Raw genomic sequence first — 18,816 nt, forward strand, 5'->3', positions numbered from 1 at the left:
CCGGGGCCGCGGTCCGTCCCTCCGCGCCCGCCCCGCGCGCTCCTCCGGCGTCGGCCCCGCGAGGGAGGCCGCCCGGCGCGGGGGGAGGCGGGGGCGTGTCGGGCGCCTCCTCCGGCGGCTCCGGCTCCGGCGCGGCCGCGGCCATTGGCTCCGCGCGGGGACGGGGCGCCACGCGCTATATTAACGCTCCCGCCCGCCCGCCCGCCCGGCGGCTCCGAGCGCGGGCCCCGCGCGGGATGCGGCGCCCCCGGCACTGACTCCTCGCGGCCGCTCCGCCCGCACCGACTCCGCGCGGCCTCCCGCCGGCCCCCCGCCCGAGGTCCCGGGGCGCCGCGCCCCTCAGCGAATCGGGGGAGCAGCGGAGACCGTGGGGCGCGCGGAGCATGCGGAGGCGGAGGCGCCCGGGCGCGCACGGCCCCGGGGAGTAGGGAGCCAGGCTCCGGAGGCGAAGGGCGTGCAGGGAGGCGGGTGCCCTCCCGCCCGCGGGTCCCCAGCCCGGCCTCCCCGGCGCCTCCCGGCTCCTCCCGGGTCCCCAGCCCGGCTCCGGCTCCGGCTGCGGCTGCGGCGGGGCGCGCGCGGCGCATGGAGCGGCGGCGGCGGCTGCCCCATGGAGTGTTACTACATTGTCATCAGCTCCACGCGCCTCAGCAACGGGCACTTTCGCAACATCAAGGGGGTCTTCCGGGGCCCCCTGAGCAAGAGCGGGAACCGGACCCTGGTAAGGCTTCGGGTTCCTGCCCCCCAAACCTCTCTCCCACCCCCCTCCGGTCCCAGAGGGCGTTCGCAGGATCGGGGTTACCGGGAGGATGGGAGGCGATCCCGCCTGGTCCCCGATGTTCGGGGGGATCTGTCCGCGCGCGTGGGGAGAATGCGGGGGAGAAATTGCCGGCAGCCGCCGGGACCGGGGCCGGGCTGACCCTTGGCCGCGCCGCATCGCGCTACGATGACCTGGGTCCCTGGTCGGAAGCACACGGTGTCAGCAGGTCTCTTTTTAAGAAAGAAAAGGAAAAAAGAAAAATTCAAACCCCAAGTAACCCCGCAGCACGTTTGGGCTCGGGAAGCTTCGGGGACTGAGCCTGCGGGGTCCCCGGGGGAGGCGGGCGCCGGGCGCGTGGATGGAGCGAGCGCGGGGGTGTGTGAGGGTCTCGGGTGCCGAGCCTGTGGGGTCCCTGGTGGAGTTGGGGTGCCGGCGGATCCCCACGGACTGGGAGCAAACTTCTCTCTGGCGAGGAGTTGGCGCTGAGCTTCCGGGGGCCCCGGGCCCGCGGGGGCGCCTGCTCGCTGCTCCCGAGATGGGGTTGGGGGAGCGCGGGGGGCGGGCGGCGCGTGGTAGACGGAGCCCCGAGGAGACCGGCGGACGGGACCCTGCGGCGCCCGGGGGTCCTCCCTGGACCACAGAGCCGGTCCTGCCGCAGCCTCGCCGGAAGGTCACTCCTGATTGGTGGACGGGGATGTGCTGAGCGTCCGGATGGTGCAGTGTGATGGTAGCGGTTCCTTTTTCTTCCCAAACCCCCTTAGCAACACAGCTCCCGGCAGGACGGGCTCCCAGGTATCAGGGTCTCCTGAGAAGCACGCGCTTCATTCAATCCAGGGGAAAAAAGAAGAAAAAAAAAGAAAAAGTAGCGGGAAGACTCATTAGGCAGAGAACTGCAGAGTAGAGCCAGAAGGGGAGGATATGCAAATGTGCGTATCCCCGAAGTCTGGGACCATGACAGTAGCAAGCAACACCCCTCCCCCATTTATTTTATTTTATTTTATATTTTATTTTATTTTATTTTATTTTATTTTATTTTATTTTATTTATTTTATTTTTTAACAAAGCGATTACCTAGCCTCAGCCTGGAGAGCAGTAGTTCATGGACAGATTCGGTTAGTCCAACTGCAAATACAGTATTCTTCATCTACTTTTCTTTGTGCATCTTAGAAAAATGATTCTACACATTTTTTCTTTTAAAAAAATGTGCTGTGATGTGTTTTCCAAAAATAAAAAGTTCTCATTGGAAGTTTTAAGTGAATTTGACATTGATTCCCCCCCTCCCCCCCATGAATCTATTGGACCACTCCTCTCAGCTCATTTAAGAATCAGAGAAGCAGGTTAGTTTGTTGCTTTTTATTACTGTTCTGGGTAAGGTTGGTGGTGGTGGTTGTTGAAGAAAAGAAAGCGATTGCTCTTCTGTGGTCTTCCTCAGGGCAGTAGGCAGACACTGAGGGGCTCCTTAAGGTTACTCTAGTTCCATGGAGAGAACTCAGCCATGGAAGGTAATTTTTTTGCGGGGGGTGGGGGGGGTGGGGGGGTGGGGGAGGGAGCCCTTCATTTTAAAGTATGTTCTGGCTTCTTTTTAAAAATCAAGTTTCACTTTTGGGAAAAGGCAAACTTATTGAATAAGATCTCATTCCAGTGGTGATAAAACCTCACAATAGAATCCGTAGACAAAATTTTACTTGGAACATCTCAATTTGTTAATATTATGGTAATCTGGATGTGTAAGTCAACCTTGGATTTCTGATAATGCTTGACCTTGCCTTTGCTGATTCGTTTGTTGTGAGTTTGAAATTGACTAGTTCTGTACCACTCGTATTAGCCAAGTTCTGTACCACTCGTATTAGCCAAGAAGAGGTTAAATTCCAGATTTGCCAGTGTAACTTTGGGATCTTTGTGAGGTAAATAAATCTAAATATAAACACGTGTCTCAAGCAACAAATAAAAAGGTTTAGAAATAGCTCCTACCATATTTCTTTTAGTTATAGTGAAAGGACTTATAGGGACTTTACAGCTAGTCCTTTCAGGTTATGTTCATAAGCTGCTCAAGTCTGTATTTCTTGTGTAAGAGAGTTACATGGATAGAAATGATGTAGGTTTTCATGTATGGTCCAGCTATATTTGAAATTGGAGATTTATGCCTATTTTAAAGTATAAGAGAAGAGATTCTAAATATAGTCACAGTGCATTTATATTAAAGAACATTTGTATTTTATAAACATTCTTTGTTAACATTTATAGTTGCCTAAAGTGTCTTATTTACAGCACGTGGATGCCATGAGGACTTATAAGGGAAAACTTACTATAAGCTACAACCAGAAAAATGAACCTGAAACATCTCAGAATTAGCGACCTTATAAGAAACACAAATACTAACTTAAAAATGTGTATGTGCTACATTTTGAACATTTTCAAGTAAGAATTTATGATTATCATGTTTTTAATCCCAGTTTCAGAGAATAATATTTATGGGATCGTTTTTACTTTTTTGTCTATTTGATTTTGATATATTATTAACTTTCCCTTTAAGAAACCATTACATTCTTACATTTCAAAATGTGCATTAACTTAAAAGGATTTTTAATAATATCTCCAGTGGTCCTGTGTGTGTGTGTGTGTGTGTGTGTGTGTGTGTGTGTGTGTGTGTGTTTTCAGGAAAAGTACAACTTACAACCAAAAACCATTTAGAGAAAAGGTATTTTGATTTTTGCAAAGAATTTCCAATTATTTTCAATCACTGGATAACTAATGGACATTCTGAACACTTGAAAAATTCAAAATTAAATAAAATGATTTCACATCTTCAGACAAAATCATTGAAGTGATGTAAGTTAACCTGTAACTGTTAAAACAGTGATATTTATGAATTAGGAGGTTACTTAGAGAACAAAATTGCTTATAGAATAAAACTCGGGTTCCAGTGACAGTGGTGAAGTGTTGTGGTGCTAAATCCAGAATGAAATCCTGCCACCCATATTGAGCATGTTACCCACATGTACAGTCCGTTCCATAGGTCACAGTCTGCCATGCACACATCAAATTTTAGAAGGTTTGTACAGATTAAATCTATTGTCAATCTTGACCCTATTCCTGAAATTTTAAATATATTTCTCTTGACACTTTTAACTGAAAACATACAGATTTCTAATTTGCACTGAATGGTCATGATGCCGGTCGTGAATTCTGGTATAAGTAGCATCCTATCTGTGGTATAGTTTTAACTCCATGGAATAAGAAATAAGCTACTATTTAACTAGTGTTCCAGAATATCATGAATGAGTTATATGGTTTAATAACCATGGATTAAGTTTACCTTCATGTCTACTCATTCTTTCCCCTAGAGCTCCCCAACCACCATGTGGTACGTGAGTGTTTATTGGATGAGCACGTTTGGCTATGCTTACGCTTTGCAACTGATCCACAAAATTTCTTTGCCTTAATTATATATTTTTAAGCATTTAAATATATGTTATGCGTTTTATACAAAAGTTAAATAGAATTTTATCATTTTTAATACAGAGTCTGGGGTTTGCCTTTGGAACTTTGGAAATCGTTACTAATTTATTCACTACATTCTGTTAGGTGATGAGCATGTTTGTGTCTCATGAGATATCTAGGTCTGTTTTACTGATGACGGAATTCAGAAGGAATGAGTGGTGGTTCAGAGGCCATGCAGAGAGCCAATAATATAATGGAGATTTCCTGACTCCAGACATATTTCCTTTGTCATTGGCATGCTAAGTCGTGGAATCCATAGGAATTGCTATGATAATATTCATACTAATAAAGTGATGACATTGGAGGTATCCATTGTTTGAAGAGACTCGACTTGTCCATTTGACTCCAGGCATTTAAAAATAGTGCCAGATTCACAGAATACTTTGAATTCAAATGTATGTTACTTCTCATCTTCCAATATGAAAACATCAATGATTCCTGTCTGGCCCAAGCCCTATTTCTATCGGCTGCCCTCCATTTCCAATATACTAGGTACCAGGTTTTGCAAGAAAAACAGTTGATTTATGATTGGGTTCATTCATATGTACTGAGATGCCTCGAATGCACACCGCTGTTCCAGGCTCCACAGGCTCTGCGAAGTGTCACACGCTGTGGGATGTGCTGAGGTGCTTTCGGGATGCTCATGTTCATTGTCAACGTGTTGAAAAGTACGCACATATTTTGACATATTCACAGGTTTTCTTGTCACTCAGAATATTTTCATAAGCATTCATTTTGAAAAGTATGAAGAAATTCTGGGGTTTTCCTTGGGGAATACAGGAACTCCTGAAATTAGGTAAGTCTTTGAAACAGGCTCCATGGCCTTTAGTTCTAGTTGTTATTATCTAATATAATATTATTCTTCATGTAATTCCCTTACACATCTGTATCTCCTAGGGTAGTGATGGCGAACCTTTTGAGCTTGGTGTGTCAGCATTTTGAAAAACCCTAACTTAACTCTGGTGCCGTGTCACATAGAGAAATATTTTGATATTTGCAACCATAGTAAAACAAAGACATATTTTTGATATTTATTTTATATATTTAAATGCCATTTCACAAAGAAAAATCAACCAAAAAAATGAGTTTGTGTGTCACCTCTGACACGCGTGTCATAGGTTCGCCATCACTGTCCAAGGGAATGTAATTTTAAAGGTTTCTCCACTCATGGAGTCTCATTTGGGTGGCACATTGAAGACTGTACATTAAATATACCAATTTCTGAATCAGCGCGGATGAGAAAGTGTCATTGTTAGATTAATATCTTCAAGGAAGGTCAGGGTTGAGGATGGTGCTGGGGTCCAGCCCCAGCAGGTCCAGGGGTCCCCAAAGGTGTGGACGGAGTCGGCGAAGAAGGAATGACACGGAGACAGCATTCAGTTGATCAGCAGCCTAGCCAGGATCTCCAGCCAGGATCTCCAGCCAAGTTCTGGTCTGGATCTCTAGCGAAGTTCTGGTTCAGGATCTCCAGCCAGGTTCTGTGTCCAGTTGTCTTGCTAGCCAGGTTCAGTCTCTAGGTTCTTCAGCCAGGTTCTCTCGCTAGGTTCTGTCTCTAGGTTCTGTGGCCAGTTTCTGTCCAGGATCTTTTGCCATGTTCTCTCCAGCGAAGTTCTTCTGTCTCTAGGTTCTGTGTAGGTTCTGTCTTCTTGGTTCTGTCTTCTAAGTTCTGTCTCTTGCTGTCTTGTTACATCTGTATTTATACCAGTTGATTCAATCCTATCAATCTCTATTACAAAGGTTAGGGCGTTTCTTATCTCCATTCCAGGGAGTAAAGATTATGTAGCTTAAGCATGATTGTTTGTAGTTAAAGTGATTAACTACCCGCCTGGCACTTAGTTAAGGAGTTTTATCCCCTCGCTGATTTCAGGGAAAAAATCCCTACCTGGGGAAACAACCTTTCTCAGAGAGGAGACCTTGGTTAAAACACATAGTGCCAAGAAGGTGAGCAAACATTTTAAGAACAGTATGCCATACATGCCAGGTCCTTTGAAACAGCAAGGATGGACTGGCTCCCGGCAGGATGGGTTAGGGTGATACTTTTATATATCTTCACGCTTCCTTGCTTTATAGACTTGTTCACATGATCAGTAGGTATCTGTTCTTCCAAGTTCCTTGTAAACTATTACACATTCAGTATTAGAGACCATCCCTGTCTTTTTCCCGAAGACAAGGTGTCATATATGCTTTGCTGTACTTGTTTTTATTCTAGCAAAACTTTACAACTCAGGCATTTTTAGAGCACATTGTTCAAGTGAGGGACATAACTTATAATTGAATTATTTATGCTATGACTTACTGAAAAAATGCAAGCAGGTTTTTAAGGCAAATGTTGTCAAGTAATACCCAAGGCTGCCTCATACCCTGTTAGTTCATGCAACATTGAGTGATTTTTGAAGCTGAAATTCAGATAGTGACGTCATGCCTGTTCTCCACTTCTCAGTTCTGCACCAATATTTTCCAGGCTGTTGATGATGGCAATTACAGTTTTACTGATGGGCACTTGGGCTGTTTCCAGATCTCAGCTGTTGTAAATTGTGCTGCTATGAACATATTCCTTCTGATTGTCTGATCTTGATGGTAGGTTTGGTGTGAGGGCTTACCAACAAGCATTTAAATCCCTGGAGGGTATACAACCCAGTAGAGAGGTGAACATCAGACATAAGGAGAACCATAAACAAGTATTGACAAATTCCCCAAAGTAGAAATTCCCAGGCGCCAAGATTTAATCAATTCAGTAACTCCAGTGGGTTATAATCAGATTCACGTTTTGCCGTTCTAAGTCAGTCAGCAGTTGTTTGGATAACGTACAGGTGGGCTTCCATCAATTAGAAGTTGTTTACATAAGCACAACTATATAGGTGGGTTGGCAAGCAGGCTTCCTCACGGTTCCTGAGGACGGAGTGAACATGGCGATGCTTGATTTCAGGAGGCAGGTGAGCTTCGGCCTAAATTAGACCTCTGTTGGTGTGACCCAGTGGTTCTGGCTGCACATTAGAATCACCTGGGAATCTTTTTAAAATCCTGATTTCTGGGCCTCATCCTTATCCAAGGTTGAGAACCACTGGTATGAGCAGTCGGGTAACTTAATGACAGGCATTTATGTGGAAACAGACGAGAAAGGTTAATAGTTTGAGCGAATTACAAATTCAGTTTCTTAGTTTGGAGATCAGCCAGTTGAGAATATTTCTGGCTGTCGGTTGGAACGATTTTCAGGTGGAGTGAGGGAGGGAGGCGTGGCTGGGACAGATGTTTTGGTTTGTAGTGCGAATGTGGCGGTGATCTGAGTGGCTACTTAACCACAGGCCGGAAGCCGGTCCCCCCACAGCCGGTCCAGCCACCAGCCGCTGCGGTGACCTCTCGGAGGTTCATATCCAGGTGCCCAGCCTTAGCCTGTGTGGCTACGAGGAAAAGACACCTTCAGTGTCATAGCAACTCCCCATCAAACTAGTGGAGAGAATTGGAAATGTTAGTTTGGAGAGTTCTGGCCAAATACTGGAGGAAACCTGGAGAATTTAGGATTCAGCCCAGTTTCCAGGTAGAAAGGAAAACCTTGAAGACAGTGAGCAGCACTGGACTCTGGTGTCCGTAAAGCTGTATTATGGAAACGTAATTTTTCTCTCTCTAAGGATCCCCATGTCTATCAAAGATAACCATAATCCGGTGAACTTGTTTACACATGGTCTAGTTTTACTGGAATTGGCCTGATTATTTACAGAAGTGCAGCAAGAGTAGTGATTGACCATGACAGCTGTTTTAAATCTGCTTTGCTGGAACTTTTCATAAAAAATCTCAGATTGCCCGGACGGGTGTGGCTCAGTGGTTGAGCATCGACCCAGGAACCAAGAGCTCACTGGTTTGATTCCCAGTCAGGGCCTGTGCCTGGGTTGTGGGGTTGTGGGCTTGATCCCCAGTAGGGGGCGTGCAGGAGGCTGCCAGTTGATGATTCTCTCTCATCAGTGATGTTTCTAGCTTTCTCTCCCACTCCCTTCCTCTCTGAAATCAATAAAAATATATACCAGTATCTCAGGTTGATTTCAGAAGCCACTTGAGGCTAGGAAGCAGGCCAAGGAGTTCTCCATTTGTGTCCCCTTGGCAAAGAGAACACATTCTTATTGAAGTTATGCAAATAAAATATTGTCATGAAAAATAAGAGTGTTTAATAGAAGTTTCTGAATTCTAGAGGGATCAGGTAGGGAGAGAAGAGATATTTCAACTTCCGTTGGAAAGAACTACTTTGCCAAGTCACTGTTAGAGATCCTTTTAATGCGAGGAGAGAAGGAAGTTCTTTAAATCTGGAAAACAAAACATTAAAGTGCCTGCAGTGTTTTAAATGAACCCTAAACACTGCGTCAGTGGGTTTAGTCTGTTGTGGTTCATCTTTGTTGATCTGGATCTTTTATTAGCAGTTTTATGAGCTTATCCGTTTTTCATCAGATTTTAGGAATTCTTACCCAATTCACTGTTATGACTCAAAAGTATCAGAAACCTGCATTGTAGAGTACTTGCCAGGATCTTTTTCATGAATCTCTTTAAATCGAAGTAATTTTGCAGGAACATTTTTGCAAAAACATCAGAATAAGACAACTGTTTGCAAATGACAAAAACTTTTTAAAAAATTGGCTGTGGTTGCCATCTGATGTGAACTTATTATAATTCCATTCAAAAGGGAATTTGGTTGTTTCTCTAACATATGTTTCAAAACTCTGACTGAAACCATTATACCAGACATGTCATATTTGTAGGAATGTCACACACATCGGCCTAGAGAAAGCTGAGCGCCTCTTCTCATTGGACAGTTGCCTCCCAGGAAGTTTAACACAGATGGAAAGCTACGTAGTTGTAAAGAACTAAGCTCTTTCAACAGAGAAAAATCAGTGTTCTTAAGCAATCAAAGACTGATAAAGACAAAATCAATTATTATTTTCTAGGAAGATGATTTTGGTAAAGAAAATCCCTTGTTTATAATTTCTTAGTAAGAGCAGAATAATAATCAGAAAATGTTTCCCTTTAACAGTGAGAAAACAAAATGTTAATTTTGCATTCGTGTTTTTTTATATTTAAAATGTTCTTTTTCTTTTCAATTTAAATAAAACCAATCTTAGTAAATTTGACCACACATAGAATTCCTTCATCCAGATTGTTTTTGCAGAACCCTCCTGTACCTTTCTGTACCCAATTGGGTTATGTTCTATCTTCTTTCCTTTTTTATTCAGGAATGATCAGTTTACTTTAGGGCAACATTACGCAGTTTTTTTTTTTTTCTTTTACCAAAATAGGCAAGCAGCCTGGCCGGTGTGCCTCAGTTCTTGAGCATGGACCTATGAACCAGGAGGTCAGGGCACTTGCCTGGGTTAAAGGTTCAATCCCCAGTAGGGGGTTAGGGTTAGTGCTCTTTACAGATTAATTTTGGGAATACCTTGTGAAGGTAGAAAGATACCATATCTCTGAAAGGTGCATACACAGACATACATAAACTTACAGACAGACACCCATAGAGCCTTCATCGCGTTTGTTTTAAACATTTTAGCCAGGTCTCGGGTACAGACCTCACAGGAATGGTTGGGTCCGAATTGTGTTTCAGGAGGTGGACGAAGTCGGGGTGACCTGCCGAGCGGGCCGGCGTTGCACTAACGCTTTCTTTGGGTTGCTTGGTGCCTGGGCCCCTGAGAGCTCTCTGTGGAGTCACCTTGTCCTTAGAAGGGTCTGCATGGCCGTGTTTCTGAGGGTTTGGGAGTCTCTCCTCCAAAGGGCCCTTCAAGGTGGACTTCTCCAAGTGAAAGTTGCCTCACAGTGGCCATTACAATTGCAGATTATCGGGAAGGCCACCCAGTGTCTCACAGGGCACCGGTCCTGGCCCACAGTGCGTGTGCGTCGCAGGGGCGGGAGCCGGACGGGAGGAGGTGGAGGCCAGTGGGAGCCCATCTCTGCCTGGAGATTCCCTGTGAGGAGCCGGCGATCCTGCTGGAAGGTAAACCCAGGGAGCCAGCTTCCCCGCTCAGAGAGCAGGTGCTTCCCCAAGGAGCTCCCACAGAAGGACCAGGAAGCAGGTGTGCAGCTCGGACCAGAGAGCAGAGGGCTGGTGCAGGGGCGCCCGCCCTCACTCTCCAGGTGGGTGAGGAAGCAGGGCGCTCAGCCCGGCCTGTGTGGCTCAGTGATTGAGCATTGACCTATGAACCAGGAGGTCACCGTTCGATTCCTGGTCAGGGCACAGGCCCGGGCGTGGGCTTGATCCCCAGTAGGGGGCGTGCAGGAGGCAGCCGACCCATGATTCTCTCTCATCATCAAGATTCTCTCTCCCCCTCTCCCTTCCTCTCTCTAAAAAACTAAAAAATATATTTAAAGAAAAAAAAGAAAGCAGTGAGTTTAAAGGGCTCTGTGAGTACAACACCTGGCTGCTCACCATCCTCAGAGTCACTGGCGTCTTCTTTGGACCCCAACTCTGATGCCATGAACTGTCAAAGTTCAGAAACAACAAGTGAGCCCTAGCCAGTGTGGCACAGTGGATAGAGCGCCAGCCTGCGGACTGAAGCATCCTGGGTTCTATTCCGGTCAAGGGCAGGGGCCTCAGTTGCTGGGTCCCTGACCCTGGTCAGGATGTGTGCAGGAGGCAACCAATCATTGTGTCTCTCTCTGTCTCTCCCTCTCCCTTCCACTTCTCTAAAAATCAATGAAAAAATATCCTTGGGTGAGGATTGACAGGGAGGGAGGGAGGAAGGGAGGGAGGGAGGGAGGGAAACTAGAACTGATGCACCCAGTTAGTCTGGGAGTGGTAATTCGGAGAACTGCGTTGTGCACACAGCCAAAAAGACAGTTTGCAAACGGGAATCACTCAGACCGGCACATGGCATGAGCTCGGGGATACTGCTGTAAAGCAGCTTAGGGAGAAGGCAGTGCTGGGCTAGCCTCACAGTGATTGGCTGAAGATTAGAATTTTCATTGATTGCCTCATGTCATTCTCGGGTAACAGTTCAATTTGCTTATGATTTCCAGGGGCATAAGCAAGCTATGACCCGGGTGAGGTTAGTCCTGCAAAATAAGCTAAATCAAATGTTCTTATGACTGGACTGGTGTGTTTTTCCTGGCCAGGGACATCTTCAGGCTGGTCTTCGTGAGCGTTTAATTGGAACATGTGCTGTAAGATATCTGGGTCTAAATGCCAGTCAAGGAGGAAGGCCCTTTACCGCATGCTACAGCCTGCACTCCTCCTCGCTTCACTGTTATATCGGGTTTCACCCAATGGCATTTCCTTCCCGACTAACGAAGGCACGCTGTCTACTCCTTGTTTAGTCTGAGAACCAGATTTTACACCTGGGAGAGAGAATCCTTTTCACGATGCTGCATGTGGCCCCACATTGTACCAACTTTTAGGTAGATATTAGTATTTTTAAGTTTTTGACATATTTGTATTTTTCTATAAATTGGTTGAACTGACTAACAGTATTCTCCAGATCCTATAGCTAGAAATGCTACAATAATACAGAAAAAATTAGATTGAGGGTGACGCATTTCTGCATTTGAAAATGGCAAACTGTCGCTCATGCCAAAGGTATTTTAGGTAATTTCTTATTGTTTGGGTCTTTTAAAAAATAAATTTTAGAATGTTATTGTATTCCTTAATTTATAATTCTAGTAAATATGTTTAGTACATGTAGCATATATGAAAACAGTTCTCTTAAAATATAATGCATAGCGGAAATAATTTTTTAAATGATTGTAATGATAATACAATGTCGAAATAATTTCTTCCAATGACCCTGTTTTACTGAGATATTACTATAGAAGTCAATTACTATATACTAGGAACTTGAGTGCTCCTGCTATAGGAAGAAAAAAATAGCAGTTTTGATCTGTGGTATACTGAAGTCAAAATTCATGCAGAAATTCCGTGTCTTGATTTATCACTTTTATAAATTGCTAACTACAAAAAGTAAGAAATATAATTTTATTAATTTTCCTTTGTAAACATTTTAACCCAAAACCATTTGACCTCTTTTATCTCATTCTAAATGACGCTTTGCCACTGAGAAAATTCTTACCATATATGCTATTCTGTGGTGGTGTTTTCAACTAGCAAGGTTTCATTATTTTTATGCATATACTAGAGGCCTGATGCACGAAATTTGTGCATGGATAGGGTCCTAGGCCTGGCCGGCAATCAGGGCCGATCTGTGGGGTGATCGGGGGCCCCCACTAGCACCTGCCTTAGTGACCTGGGGCCTGTGGGGTGGGGGCAGCTCCTGCGTTGAGCGTCTGCCTTGTGGTGGTCAGTGTGCATCATTGCGACCGGTCGTTCTGCCATTCGGTTGATTTGCATATTAGGCTTTCATGATACAGGATTACAGTCAGCTTCCTAGCACAATATGGGGTCGGATGGGTAATAAATAATGAAAACTCCATTCCCGTTGTCAAAGCAAACAAAGCCCATTATCCGATGTTGCTCTGCACTGCTTCCCAAGGGTCTGGCCCCATCAGAGGAAAGCCATGTACTTCTCCAATGTACACGTTCTGTAATCAGTCATCTCAGTACGTGTGGTCAAGAAGCGAGAGGAACGGCGTGGGGGTAAGGCTGTCCCCAGGCAGACGGCTGTGGGGGAACAAGTGCAAGGCCTTTGTTTTTGTCTGTGCTCAGCCGTGATGGCAGAGAGGTCTCATTTTATTTTGACCTTTCCGGTCCCGTCATCTGGTCGATGACCTCGCCGAGGTCAGTGGACGGGGAGCTGCCCCTGTTGGGAAAGGGAACATCAGTCCTACTCTTAGATGCAGGCAGCTCCTGGGTGTGGTGCTCAGGGGCGGCTTTTCCCCAGATACGGCGGGAGAATGGTTGGGTGAAGCAGGAGGCAGACATGGCCTTCAGAGCAGAGAACGTAAGGGAACTGAGACCCAACACTGGGAGTCGGAGGGTGAGAGAGGAAGGAGGACAAGAAGGAGGGCCGGGGGCAGTGGACACGGGCGATGAGCTGGCCGTGGAGGTGAGGCCTTCGAGGTAGAACCCAGCTCTAGAGAGAGGCTCAGTGCAGCGATGTTTCCAAGAGAGACCGATTCAGTTTATCGAAATGGTGAGGCCAAACTCCAGTGAAAAGCCTAAACTTACAGAGACGGCATCGGTCACGGAAAACTCTGACTTCAAGGGGACACAGACCCAGCGCTTTAGGACGTGAGGGAATCATGACAAAAGGGCGCAACAGGCAGAGCAGCCTGAGTCCAGGGAATGAGGGAGCCTTCGGGAGTCCTGGGCTCTTGGAGCAGCTGGCACCCTGGGGTGCAGGATGCTGGCTGAAGTTGTGCCAGTCATCCCAGCGCAGGTGGCGGTGGAGGAGGCAGAGGGTGGGGACTTGTGAGCGCATTCCGCTTTCCTGGGATCACCTTCCACTCCTGTGCGTAGCGCTCTCTCCTCACCCCGGTGACGGTGACGTGTCCTGGCAGAGGGACCGGTGACGCCCAGTGTGCCGGCTTCCTCCGCATTCAGCCACTTGGAGCGCAGAGTGTTAGCACGACCAGAGGTGGCCCGGCCCACCCATGTTGCCCTCTTCATGCCCGTCATAGAAGAAGTACCCAGCCCAGGCGGCTGGGCTCCGTGGTTCAGCATCAACCCACGAACTAGATCAGGATTCGATTTCTGGTCGGGCACAGGCCCGGGTTGCGGGTTCGATCCCCAGTGGGGGGCGTGCAGGAGGCAGCCGATCCCTGATTCTCTCTCATCACTGATGTTTCTATCTCTCTCTCTCTCCCTCTCCCTTCCTCTCTGAAATCAATAAAAATACATTTTTTTTAAAAAATAAAAATTCTATGGAAAATTCAGGTATCATTTTTCTGACTCATGGAGTCATGGAACTACGCTCTGTATCCCTAGAAAGCTAGCTCTTTGGGGAAGCTTAGCGTTTCCATTGCCTCTCTTCCCTAATAAGCCCAGAGCTGTGATTCCCCCGCAGCTCCTGGGTCTCTGCTTCTGACGCTACAAAATGAAGATTTACACTAGAGGGCGGCATAGCATCTCCTCTTGCTGTCATAGAGACAGGTGTAGTCAACTTTCGAGGATTAATAAAGTAGTTACCACAGTTGCATGTTTCTTAGCTAAGAATCACTTAAAATGTCACTGAGCAAGAATAGGTCAGTATGAAAATGTACTGAGGTGTCTGCTGTGTCCTTGCTTGGCATACTTCACCCAGTAATTGCTCTTGGCCTTTCTCTACCTCAGTCACGGGTGGTGCATTAGGAAGGCGGAGCTGACATAGAGTTGGTGCCCAGCTAAACGTTATTAGACTGTCGTTCTTGGCTGTACAGTTGTCAGTGTTCACTATCGACAGTGATGCTTCTAGGTTCTTTGAGTACCTACACTCTACTAGTTTTGTGGATCATAATACCCAATTTTAATGTCATCATTTGTAGTTAAATTTGATTGCCATTTTTATGGACTATATTATTAAGGGAAAAAAAAGGTTGGCCGTGATGACAATATTTGTTGAAACAAGAAGAGCTAAACACAAAATAATGTTAAATTTTTGAAATCCAACCCTATTTTCATGATTGCCACAAGTGATATTACAGAAAAATAGTTGTAAAATATCTGAGGCTCAAATTTCCAAGTTTTATTAAAACTTAGTGAAAATTTTTCCATAGACATTGGAATTAGATTTCTTAGGGGAAAAGTGCAGATTGAATAAAATAATGCAACTCTTCTATTTGTATTACTAATTACTGTGAAGTTATTGGTGCAACAAGGAAGATGCGATTTTTTATGGATCAGGAATTGGAGGAATTGATACTATGATACCTGCTGGTACTCAAAAACTCACAAGGTTTTTTTGCAGGTAGAATGATATTAATAAAATTTTAGATGTAGCACATTACATAATGCTGTCTTGGAGAGCGACCTTTAAGACCATTTACAGAAACACCATATTATTCCTCAGTAAAGAGTTAGTGGAATAATTAATAGTTATCAAAACCATATTAAGTTTTTATAGTACATGGCAAATGTCAATGGTAAGATTATGAATGACATCTTGTGGGTAAGTTGCATTAAAATCATTTTATTAAATCAAATTATGACATTTTGCTAGGCACCAAAATTTAAGTAAATGTTCTGATTTTAAATAAAAAGCATTACCTAGAGCTACTTATAGAACAGCATCAAGAAGTCAATATTTATTTGGACAATCAGCCAAGTGGTGATTATTCGATATGTCTGGCTGTTCCAAGTCTAACAAACATGTCAGGGTTTCCTCATAGCTGATTGATAAGAGCAGTTAAAATGATGCTGGCCCATTGATCCCTTTTAAATTGTCAGTAGAGTTTTGGCCCCATTTTATCCAGTTGTTGATTAAAAATAACGTAACAATGGGAACACAACAATGTTAATGCACTGCAGAATGATTAAATGGGTACTTTTTACATTATGCATATTTAACCACAATAAAAAATAGTCCTACAAGTATGTGCTGTACATTTACAATGTAGCTGCAAGCACAGTGCCTCTGTCCTTCTGTGACAGTTTCTCATCTCACTTTGGTGCACATGCAATCTTAACTACCTAATTCCAGTATTTCCAAGAAAATGTACATGTACATCTGTGTGGGAGAGATGCAGTGTGTCTGTGTGGGAGGGATGCAGTGTGTCTGTGTGGGAGGGATGCAGTGTGTCTGTGTGGGAGGGATGCAGTGTGTCTGTGGGAGGGATGCAGTGTGTCTGTGTGGGAGGGGCAGTGTGTCTGTGTGGGAGGGATGCAGTGTGTCTGTGTGGGAGGGATGCAGTGTGTCTGTGTGGGAGGGATGCAGTGTGTCTGTGTGGGAGGGATGCAGTGTGTCTGTGTGGGAGGGATGCAGTGTGTCTGTGTGGGAGGGATGCAGTGTGTCTGTGTGGGAGGGATGCAGTGTGTCTGTGTGGGAGGGATGCAGTGTGTCTGTGTGGGAGGGATGCAGTGTGTCTGTGTGGGAGGGATGCAGTGTGTCTGTGTGGGAGGGATGCAGTGTGTCTGTGTGGGAGGGATGCAGTGTGTCTGTGTGGGAGGGGTGCAGTGTGTCTGTGTGGGAGGGATGCAGTGTGTCTGTGTGGGAGGGGCAGTGTGTCTGTGTGGGAGGGATGCAGTGTGTCTGTGTGGGAGGGATGCAGTGTGTCTGTGTGGGAGGGGCGCAGTGTGTCTGTGTGGGAGGGATGCAGTGTGTCTGTGTGGGAGGGATGCAGTGTGTCTGTGTGGGAGGGATGCAGTGTGCCTGTGTGGGAGGGATGCAGTGTGTCTGTGTGGGAGGGATGCAGTGTGTCTGTGTGGGAGGGATGCAGTGTGTCTGTGTGGGAGGGATGCAGTGTGTCTGTGTGGGAGGGATGCAGTGTGTCTGTGTGGGAGGGATGCAGTGTGTCTGTGTGGGAGGGGCAGTGTGTCTGTGTGGGAGGGATGCAGTGTGTCTGTGTGGGAGGGATGCTGTGTGTCTGTGTGGGAGGGATGCAGTGTGTCTGTGTGGGAGGGATGCAGTGTGTCTGTGTGGGAGGGGCAGTGTGTCTGTGTGGGAGGGATGCAGTGTGTCTGTGTGGGAGGGATGCAGTGTGTCTGTGTGGGAGGGGCGCAGTGTGTCTGTGTGGGAGGGGCCAGTGTGTCTGTGTGGGAGGGATGCAGTGTGTCTGTGTGGGAGGGATGCAGTGTGTCTGTGTGGGAGGGATGCAGTGTGTCTGTGTGGGAGGGATGCAGTGTGTCTGTGTGGGAGGGGCGCAGTGTGTCTGTGTGGGAGGGGCGCAGTGTGTCTGTGTGGGAGGGATGCAGTGTGTCTGTGTGGGAGGGATGCAGTGTGTCTGTGTGGGAGGGATGCAGTGTGTCTGTGTGGGAGGGATGCAGTGTGTCTGTGTGGGAGGGATGCAGTGTGTCTGTGTGGGAGGGATGCAGTGTGTCTGTGTGGGAGGGATGCAGTGTGTCTGTGTGGGAGGGATGCAGTGTGTCTGTGTGGGAGGGGCGCAGTGTGTCTGTGTGGGAGGGATGCAGTGTGTCTGTGTGGGAGGGATGCAGTGTGTCTGTGTGGGAGGGATGCAGTGTGTCTGTGTGGGAGGGATGCAGTGTGTCTGAGTGGGAGGGATGCAGTGTGTCTGTGTGGGAGGGATGCAGTGTGTCTGAGTGGGAGGGATGCAGTGTGTCTGTGTGGGAGGGATGCAGTGTGTCTGTGTGGGAGGGGCAGTGTGTCTGTGTGGGAGGGGCCAGTGTGTCTGTGTGGGAGGGGCAGTGTGTCTGTGTGGGAGGGATGCAGTGTGTCTGTGTGGGAGGGATGCAGTGCGTCTGTGTGGGAGGGGCAGTGTGTCTGTGTGGGAGGGGCCAGTGCGTCCGCGTGGGAGGGGTGCAGTGTGTCTGATGATGTTTTCTCAGAGAACCTGCAGTGAACATCAAAGACTGCATCCGTGTGCCTACTTGGTTGCCTTACAGTGTGGAGAAGACAAACGCTTTCAATGTTGGAAAGTTTCGATTACTCATCACGTCGGTTGCAGGTTGTAGCTAATAAAATCGTAGCTCTCTGTCGTGTTCTAGCCACTAGGTCACTGCAGATTCCCTTCTTCCAGGGGGGCCACCGTCGGACCACACTTCCCTTTACTGCTTGGGATTGGTTTCTGCGCCGTGGTGCCCTTTATCGGTAGGGAGCAGATCCGGTGGTTTGATGACAAGTAAGGCCGCGTTAATTAAGTTATGAAGTGTGAAGAGTGTGCCACTTGGTGAGTGGGGGGTGGGATGGCGTGCACACCGCGTCTGCCTTTTGGGTGTCACCCTTTCCCAAGCTCTGAGTGATGCATAGAAGACGGCTCGGTCTGTGCCGGGAAGGCTCACCTACTACTCACGGTCATTAACACAAACAGGGCAGCCCTACCCGGTGTGGCTCAGTGGGTAGAGCACCGGCCTGTGGACTGAAGGGTCCTGGGTTCAGTTCTGGTCAAGGGCACCTACCTTGGTTGCAGGCTTCTCCCCAGTCTACGTCCTGTTGGGGCATGTGCAGGGGGCCACCAATCGATGTGTTTCTCACACATGGATGTTTCTCTCTGTCTTTCCCTCTCTCTCCCACTCTCTCTAAAAATCAATGGAAAAATATCCTCAGGTGAGGATTATCAAACAAACAAACAAACAAACAAAAAACAAGCCAGGATACATTCAGGATACCCAAAAGAAACCCGTGGTGTTATCAGAGCAGTTCCCTCTCTCAGATGTCAGAGTTGTTTTTTGTTTGTTTGTTTGTTTTTTTGTTTTTTGTTTTAAATATATTTTATTGATTTTTTACAGAGAGGAAGGGAGAGAGATAGAGAGTCAGAAACATCGATGAGAGAGAAACATCGATCAGCTGCCTCCTGCACATCTCCCACTGGGGATGTGCCCACAACCCAGGTACATGCCCTTGACCGGAATCGAACCTGGGATCTTTCAGTCCGCAGGCCAACGCTCTATCCACTGAGCCAAACCGGTTTCGGCGATGTCAGAGTTTTTAATTCTAGGTCACCTGAATGGAAATATGAAGTGTTCAGCTGGTGTGGGTGGAAGGACAGACATAATAATAGACGTGTCTGTCCTCTACTGCTAAGCATCAACTCCAAAGGATACA

General features: G+C 46.8%; 1 protein-coding gene across 1 annotated transcript in view; it reads left to right on the forward strand.

Annotated features, from left to right (window-relative positions):
* Positions 1 to 232: 232 nt before the first annotated feature.
* ZNF804A (zinc finger protein 804A) overlaps positions 233 to 18,816 on the forward strand; it is a 118,986-nt gene continuing 100,402 nt past the window's right edge. Inside the window, exon 1 of the mRNA XM_036318545.1 lies at positions 233 to 718. Within this exon, the coding sequence (XP_036174438.1) occupies positions 608 to 718 (111 nt within the window). The 5' untranslated portion in view covers positions 233 to 607. The remainder of the gene's footprint in view (positions 719 to 18,816) is intronic.

This window comes from Myotis myotis, unplaced genomic scaffold, assembly GCF_014108235.1.
Source record: "Myotis myotis isolate mMyoMyo1 unplaced genomic scaffold, mMyoMyo1.p scaffold_m19_p_8, whole genome shotgun sequence".
NCBI classification, from domain to species: Eukaryota; Metazoa; Chordata; class Mammalia; order Chiroptera; family Vespertilionidae; genus Myotis; species Myotis myotis.